Source organism: Prorops nasuta, unplaced genomic scaffold, assembly GCF_024137725.1.
Source record: "Prorops nasuta isolate Cenicafe-Biocafe unplaced genomic scaffold, Cenicafe_Pnas_1.2 PNAS00063, whole genome shotgun sequence".
Lineage (NCBI taxonomy): Eukaryota > Metazoa > Arthropoda > Insecta > Hymenoptera > Bethylidae > Prorops > Prorops nasuta.
The window spans coordinates 158,571-167,987 of NW_027116860.1; the positions used below are offsets into that span (position 1 = coordinate 158,571).

General features: G+C 35.3%; 1 protein-coding gene across 2 annotated transcripts in view; it reads left to right on the forward strand.

The window, feature by feature from the left end:
- Positions 1 to 8,490, forward strand: part of LOC136784673 (methyl-CpG-binding domain protein 5/6 homolog sba-like) — a 77,568-nt gene extending 69,078 nt beyond the window's left edge. Inside the window, exons 7-9 of one of the 2 annotated variants that reach the window (XM_066745518.1) lie at positions 252 to 399; positions 2,233 to 2,488; positions 3,140 to 8,490. In XM_066745518.1, the coding sequence (XP_066601615.1) occupies positions 252 to 399; positions 2,233 to 2,488; positions 3,140 to 3,422 (687 nt within the window). In that variant the 3' untranslated portion in view covers positions 3,423 to 8,490. The remainder of the gene's footprint in view (positions 1 to 251; positions 400 to 2,232; positions 2,489 to 3,139) is intronic. The other variant, XM_066745520.1, reaches the window with a different exon arrangement.
- The last annotated feature ends 927 nt before the right edge of the window (positions 8,491 to 9,417 follow it).

Sequence of the window (9,417 nt, forward strand, 5' to 3'; positions counted from 1 at the left end):
TTTACGTTACTTGTATTCCCATTTATTTTCTATTTCTACGGTATAAAAATTATTCCCCCATTATTCTTTATTCTCCAGAGTTTGGTCAGGTTGCCCATGTTCCGTAAATTTGAAGGATATTAGAGTAATATTGCAGTGAAAAGGGTTTATTGATAGGAAACGACCATGATACAGGTCGGCGTGTATATTGAACTGATTAGCATGCGACTGGTAGTTTTGTGCCTGATAGTTGATTGAGTTGTATTTGACAGATCTATACGTCAGAGACATTGAAGCAAGCAGAAGGTGTGGTGAGCACGATGAGGTGTGAGGGCAGGGAGCATGCTCTCGGCCGAGGAATCAAGCGAAAGCTGGACTCCATCCATTCCATGCATTCTACTCTGCATGAAGACCAAGATGGTCAGTATTGTATGGTACTATTAGTATTTCATTGTACTACGAATAAAGAATCTTTTGAATGCTATAAACATTTCTGGAAGAAATACTATTTTTATATCGTTTTACGGTAATAGAAGTATAAATGTATTGGGAGCTTTTAACGTTTCTGGAAATGTTTATTCCATTCGAGACTCGAATGAGAATATAATGTAAATATTTCATGCTATTTCTATACGAATTAAAACTATTATTTCATTTCTCTACAACTTTTTTCACTCTGCTAATTGGTATATCACGACTCTGCTTGCTCTTTATTTCTTCTGTGGCTGACTTTTTGGCTTTTGCTTCAAATTGCTTTCATTATGAGCGTAGACTAAAGGTTTTCATTTTCCAGTGACAATCATTGCTAATCAAAGCACGATATTTTGTGCATGTTAAAATATCATATACTCGTTATCTCTGGATTGCGCATTTAATTTCAGGATACATTACGTTGTTAAACAATGCATATATATTTACCATATGCATGGTTATATGCGATCAATAAAACCGCATAATTTATTTGTATTGATGCATTGAAAATCGCTTTTGATTAATAGGTTCGTTAAATTTGCAATTCGCAAATTGAACATTTATAATTATATCAATTAAACCAAGCTGTTCGTTTTTAAACCAAATGCCTATGTCAATATTCTATCACGGATGTTTCATTATCATTCGTATTTAATGCTTCTATAACTAATATCAATTAATTTTACGGTAATTAAAATCTATATTTGGCAAGAAAGATTGTTGAAAATCCTCTGTGCACAGGAAGTCTTGACATTGACACGCGAGGATACCTTCTTTTTCCCTTCGACAGATGTAAAAATCAACATGATATAATAATCATGCAATTCATCGCACAAACATATTTTAATACTTTATAGTACAGACTGCTGAGACAGGTAAGTGACATAACACGAGTTTTTTTCATAATTCATATAAGTATTGGTGTTGAATCCAGTCTTAATGCTAGGGACAGATCATTGTACAAACTATATTAATGTCCCTATTTTTTTTTTTGTCGCATTTACTAATTGGCTGCCAGGTTTGTTAATATCACACCCCTGCAATCACATCTCATTAAAGGGGGCTTGAATCATTCGTTCATCTCGAACAAACGGTGTGGCTCACATTTTTGTACATTATATCACAAAACCAGGTGACTTGTTTTGGCATGAGGCTCTCTATGAAAAAATGTCATCGACATCAACATCAACAATATTGCATGTGCTCAAAGTTTCTGACATCTCACCTATGGCATATATCACTCCACTATCATCAAATTATGCTATATTAATTGTTATTAAAGGGCACATGCGTGAGCAAAGAGCACTTTAATAAAAACTTTGCCTTACGTATTAAGATAAGCTAAACGTAACAGAGGATCTGTGAATATAGGTGACAGTGTGTGGAGAAAGAAAAGATGGCTGTACTGTATGGGCACAAGTTTTGCATTGCACTCTTCTGATCAAAACTAACATGCTAAAAAAGAGAGGCAATTATTGTGGCAAGGTCATGCAATGTATAAAGTCAAAGAAAACACACCTTCTTCTTCCTTTTCTTTTCGCGATAAAAAAGCTACAGCAACGAAACTGCTATTGTCCATTATAATTAGAAAAAAGAATGGGATACATACATATATATTTGTAAGGTAGATGGAAAGTTTTCTTAATTTACATTTTGTATAACCTCGCGCGCGGTAGAGTGTGGACTGCGAATAAGGCAAAGTTGGCATTTTTTGAGAGAAATAAAGAGGCGCGCGATTGTGTGAGAGAATAGTGGGCTGAAAGGAGCATAACTTGTTTAAAGCCCCAGTAACCGAGGGAAAGGCAGACGGCAACAAGAGCCCATGGAAACTTCAGGTGGGTGAGCTAGTGTGGGGCGCAACGCGGGGTAGTCCTGCTTGGCCGGGAAAAGTCGAAGCTTTGGGTCCTCCGGGTACCATGACGGTTTGGGTCCGCTGGTACGGGGTCGGTGGCACTCTCACCGAAGTTGATGTCAAAACCCTCAAGTCTCTCTCCGATGGTCTCGAGGCACATCATCGTGCTCGAAAGAAGTTTAGGAAGTGAGTCTCTATAATCGACATTTCAAAACCAGCAACACGACAAAATAGAAGCAAGAAATAATTAATTACACGTATACGAGTGAGCGATAAGTGCTGCGTGCTTTCACGTATCAGTCTCTCAAGCCTATATATATAATTAGAAGAAAACTTACGTAAAGTCTCAATTTCTTGGCAGATTTCTGCCGATCGATCGAAATCATGCAGCATTTATTAGCAAACCAACAGCCAATTAAATTTATAGCTTTCTTTTAGCCATCTACATTTTACTTTGATTACTATTTTATTATATTTATTATATATTGATAAGTAGCTAGAAGGAAGTAGCTGTCTGATAACAAACAATTATGCCTCAAGCTCTGATAAGCATTTCTTCTTTCTGTTTCAATTTTCCTCTTCTCTTTCTTTATTGCGTCTATTCGAAATACGCTTCTCCCGTAGACGCGCGGCGTATTTCGATAGACGCATCGGATTAAGTGTTAATAATAAAGAGCCTTGTAGAAAGAATGTAGTAGCGCGTCAGTGTTTGGCCTTATAGTATTGAACATTAGATGCCGCTTTGCTGGCACTAGCCACTTAGTGCAGATTATTTTTATCCATGTGTGAAGCCTCGATCGCTTAATACTTTCAATGTCTGATTGGTACCCTTTGCAGAAGTCGTAAATTGAATATGCAACTGGAAGATGCGATACAGGAAGCAATGGCAGAGCTGGACAAGATCACCGAATCCAACAGGGTGGAAAAGAGCTCGGAGAAGCATAGGAAAGCAAGCGAGTTACCAGCTACGATAACGAGCTCGACCACCATCGCCACCGCCAACGCCACCAAAGGAATTGGCGTCGCGCCATCGAAAAAATCCGAAGCGAAGAGGTCCTCCAAGAGAATGCTTGCTGCTACCCTCGAAACAGTTAAAACCGATGAGAAACAGTGTCGATGATTTGGCACCGTCCATATCCACATTATTGCGAGTTCTTCCGTCGAATTTTTCCTTCGCTCCAATCGAAACCGAGCGTGCACAGTTCCGAGCTGTTCCATTATATAGCCGAAAGATAAAAAAAAACCCGGTGCAAACTGCAGGGATGCTGCTTTACCACGTATTTCCACCTATCGCCAGCAAAATACTATAGACGTTATAGCTACAATAGAATTCAAAATCAAACTAACTCGAATTAATCATTTGTGTCACACAGTCTCAATGTCTACTTCTATTTGTATAAAATAATATAATTTCGCGCTGAATTTATCATCCGAGTATACAGAAAGTTAAAAATAGAAACAATTTACGATTCTCGTTAGATTAATCATTTGAAGTAAGAGACAATTGATGTACACATCGAGCATTGCTATTTGAAGGTACAATAGAGTGAGAGTGAGAGGAGAAGAACTCGTTTAAAAATAAAGTGATAATAGTTCCATAAACGATTACCTACGATCGAGCGATCAACATTACTTCAAAGCTGCATTGATTTAACGAGAAAATTATCCAATGTAAATAAAAGTAATTGTGTCTCTGTGCATAGAAGAGCTATAAAACTCGACGGCCATTTTTAGCTACCTACATACATACATGGAATAGGCCTATGATATAGATAGCATATTTGTACGATGAATAATCATGTAAACTAGTTGCGAAGTACATTTCGCACATTTTTTCAGCGGTAGGTTTATATGACGAAAAGTCTGAATCTGTGTAACGCGTTGGTCTTTCTATAACACTAATGTTAATCAGCAGTAAAGAAAAGAAGCAAAAACAACTTGTGCCAGAGTTGAAGCGCGATAGACATTTGCTTGATTTCCATAATTCAACTACTATGTATAGGAGTAACGATGCGATAAATGTGTAATGTGTGCGCGACAGTTGTGTATTACATTTGTGTTTCTCATTAGGATATGCATATACATATATATTAATATAGTATTTTATCAAAATATTTCTATTCGACTCTGGCATGCAAGTATTTATTGAATACGTATATACATACATATACACGCCGTGCACGAGATTGTGCACCAGCAAAGAGGCAGGAATGCATAGCTAGAAAATCATATTTTTGTGAATGAATTACCTTGCAGTATCTACACAAAACCAGTTTGCGAACGATCGTTTTTAGAAGGCTATACATACATATAAGTACACACAACAGGAAGAGTAATTGCGTTATTATATACACTTAATACTATATAGTAAATGGTGGCATAGACGTTGATCCTTCTGAAATCCTGATATCGCTATTCACGTAGGATCTTTTTAATCCGCGTTATAATTTTTGAACGAGGTTTTACTCCACTCTACTAATTATATTCAATGTTGCGTCGTAATAGAACCTTTAGAGAGAGAGAGAGAGAGAGAGAGAGAGATGTATATATATATATATATATATATATATACACATATATGTCTCTTGCATGAGTCAAAACTAACATGGAAGAATAATTCGAAAGATATATTATATATGCGTTTGACGTACCTTTTAATCTCCTGAGACTAAATAATGCAAATCACATACAACACACACACTTTTAACGGTGCTTTGTGTCTTTTAAAAATGTGCTTATCAAGAAATGTGGAGGGCGATGATTGTGAATGTCGGGATATCCGAGGATCAAAACCTTCTCGACTACGCTTCTGTTTAATATTCTTCGATAGGTATTCCTTTCTCTCGTAACACTTTAATCAAATTTCTAGGGTCTGCTAGATTCAGAGTTCTTCTTGTATTTTTCAATTGTCAGTAAAAATCATTATTCAAGCGGGTCTCTCACACAGTTAAAAACATACAAATATTGCAGATGGTATTTGATTTTATCAAAGAATTGAATTCTCGCAAAACACGCAAGATCTCGGCACATTTCGACATATATACATATATCTATATGATAGACAATAAAGTTGCAAGTATCAAAAAGCGAATATTACGATTCTCCTTTCGTGTATTCCACAATACATGATTTTTAAACAAACATTTTATGTGCATTGTTTTGTCAGATCGACTGGCATTATACAATAATTGCACTAGCTTCATATAATACTTAACTACAAAACGGGTTCGTAAAAATTTTTTAGTCTTATAGTAGGCTTGTAAATACATAACTAACGATAAAGAATATCCAGAGCGAATTTCTGTGTAATTTATTGAGAATGATAAGTCGGATATAACGTTGAAAAGCGCGAACATTTTACAAGAAACCAATTAACCAACCAACTATTTTCAGACGACCGTCAAAAAATAGGTCCTCCTCTTCGAAGCTTGGTTGACTGAACGGAGAAATTCCCCATGGATTCTCCAGCACGTGTGTAGATCCGAGCAAAGTTCATTGGTTTTCGTACGTTATATCTCGACGTAAATTTATGGAAGCAAATCAAAAGCTCGCGATGAAAGGACGGAACATCGCAGAGCCAAACGAGTCTATTCTTTCTACGTGCATTTTAACTATTGTATCGCGTAGTACGTGCAAACTTGACGAACCGATTACAAAACGCACAGTCGTCGTTGGTTTTATCTATAAACTCTCGACTAGACCAATCCTTCGATGTCGCGTTTGCGCTTTCACTTTAATAAGATCGATGGCGAAAAACATATCACAGGTCGTGACCACGATTTGATTGAAGTATTTGTCTAGGCAAAAGAAGAAGGGCCGAGCAAAACGACAAGTTTTCGACATGTCTGTACATACAATGGGACCGTTTAAACATAAGTTAATTAATTATACTTTTTTTAGAGGAACACACACATCTCTCGCCCGTTTTGCCTGATATTTTCTGTCTCGAAGTTTTCAACTAAGAACGACGCGTAGATATTGTCTAGTTTCCCATATTGGGCGAAGGAGGGAGAGAATTTGAGGAACTGAGGGGGGAAAGACAGGAAAAATTTCTGCTCGTTTCCCTATACGCACGAGGGGAGGGGAGCGAGCTAAAACCAGTAAAGACTTACCTCACTAAAACATATATATATAATACAATACGCAAAATCAAACGTCTTAAAATCGAGGTTAAACTATACTGCATTATTGATGTCCTTTGTATATTTTCCAATCTTGTAAATAGATACATACGCCTTATCGATAATTAATGCTGTATGATAATCGTCGGCGTTCGCATTATTTAATATTTAAGGGAACGACTTTAAGCGAGTAACTTTGATTAAAATTGAATGGGAATGTGGTAGATGTGGATGTTGGATGAGGAAAAAAGATATCTTGAAGAGAGGAAGAGAGAGAGAGAGAGAGAGAGAGATAGCTAACATTTGTGAGGAAGGCCTATGTAAGTTGAAGTATGTAAGGGCGGGAAAACTGTAATTTAATGTTGTTTTTAATAAACAATTGAGAAAAATTTACTCCGTTATTCGACCTACACGCCTCAAATTGAAATAATATCTGTAATACTTTAGCCATTTGGTTGAATGAAAATGGGCTGAACGCAAGCGGTAGAAGATGAGAAGCATAATATATAAATAGAATATTTCTAAATTTAACGATCGCATTCCACAATGTATATTTACAGTTTACCCGTCTCGCGCAGTAGCAACAAAAGCGAACGTATTGGATCTTATCGATTGGTAGGATGTTATATTGGCTTTGTCAAATAACTGGTATTAGCTAAAAAAATAAGAAACAAAAAAAAAACACGAAAAAAACTTTTTGGAAATCTATTATTATGTATATGTATCCATAATAGTTAATTGAAACGCAGTCAGATTGTACGGAGCTTTGGCGAGTATTTATTGCTATTATTATTTATCAAAAGTAAAAAGCATTTACGGAGTGTTTTTTTCGCTTGTTGAGTTTTGAGAGAGATATAAGATAAAAGAGTGATTGGGATAAATTATCCTGTGATCAATTGTATAGTGAAAATAGGGGGAAATCTTTTTTGGAGTATGAGAGAATTCGAGAGAGATAGTAGGAGATACCGAAAATGATGATGCATTAAAATGGCAAGCGGCTGGTCTGGCAAAGTGTGATTTGTTGCAGTCGCGTAAATTATGATACTATACTATAACGAACGCAGAGAAAACCAATTTCAGTGTACAATATAGATATTAATGCAGATAAGCAGCTATACATATGATATCAATTGTCAGTGGTATTAAAATAAGAGATGATAATTTTATATTTACAACATAGAGATCGTTAAATTTAAATGAGTGTAACATACGATTGTATTATTAATTCCTCACCCAAAATTCCGAGTTAGAGCAAATTACTGAAACTATCTTATTTAACGATTGGCATAATATTTCTATGGAAATATAAATATATATAATATATATATATATATATATATATATATGACACAGGAGAGAAGAGAATGCATTGAAAAGAAAGGATTAAAACACACACAGCTCGGCTAGCAATATTTGCTCGCTCGAGTCAAAGTATGAAGCTATGTGATCCACTACTATTAGTAGCTTTTAGATGTAAAGACTTATACTTCATTTTGTAAATTTTGTTTATACAATGTTTGATCGTTCACGCATAATACTATTGTATGTGAAAATATAAGTTAATAAATCATTAACATATGAAGTTACATTCTGCGGACTCTATTCCGTTCAACATGCGTTAATCACTTTAAACACTATTGTTGTTAAAGGAGAAAAATGTTACAAAAATGCAGGAAAATAACTTTTATAGTAACAGATATTGAATCAAAATTTTATAACAACATTATGCGATCAATTAAATTGATTAGTATGGTGTAACCTATTAAGCATATCTTTTAAATAGAAAATACAATATTCTTTAAATATTTATAAGGCAACAAAGCACGCGCATCGTTCCTAGCACAAAGTTACTTGTCATATTCATCATTCATAAAAATAACTCTTTTTCTTTTTCGATGTTATAGAAATCTGTACAGAGTGTAATATAAACCATTGTTTACAAATTCGTACTTTTCCCTATAAATATAAATATAATAATACGCATATTATATGTATATAACAAGCATTGCACATATACATATACATAGATAGTCTGAGAATAAACGAAAATTTGGAGAAAACATAAATTCCCACAAGTCCTCTCTTTTTCTGCACCAGAATTATAATAGAACGAAACCTGAGAATTATCCTAAAATTTCAGAGGATTCCGATAAATGGAAACTTGTATATTATACGATTCTTGCTCGATATATATTTTTCGAGTAAGATGTTAGCTCAAATGTTGGTAAGTTTGAATCACAGACACACAGTTGTCTCAGTTGTTAATATACCGACTGGTACGTCGTAAAAACTACCACCCAATACCGACCAAACTTGTCTTTCGTGACCATCAATTGGGAACGGAACCTTTGTAGATGCACGAGAAACATTTTGCATTTTATACCAGAGACACACACACAGACTACCCTAATACTTGGAGGTTTTTTCCCATTGAAGAAACTACCGTATTGACGGTAATATAAATGTTCAGAGATGGCGCCCAAGGGATCGTCACATTTTTCATTCCATTTCTCTCTTATAATAATTCCTCTAAAGATCAATAAACGAACTCTAAACAATTTACGAATCACTGATTAAGGTAACGAATCACCAGCATTGATAACGAAGGGGCGAGTTGGTTTAATTTTTATTCGTCGAATAAATTGGAATATAGTTTATGAAATAAATTGAAAAAAAGATGTTTTCTATTAGGACACGATTGTAATTTGATGGAAAGCGTTGAGATTCGATGCGTTCGTAGAGATCAGCATTAAACTGTATTCGTTTTCCGTCGTGAAACAGCAATTTCGCATGAGATTGGTTCATATAATGGTCGTGTCGATTATTCGTAGATTACTTTCGATCAATATTTAAATTTGCTCGGAGCACTGTGGAGCGCTGATAGGAGAAAAATGTTGAAGCGCGGCCTGGCCTTTCGTTGACTATATCGTACATAAATATTCTATATATATATATATACATACATAATATAATATAGATAGGTATATATATGCA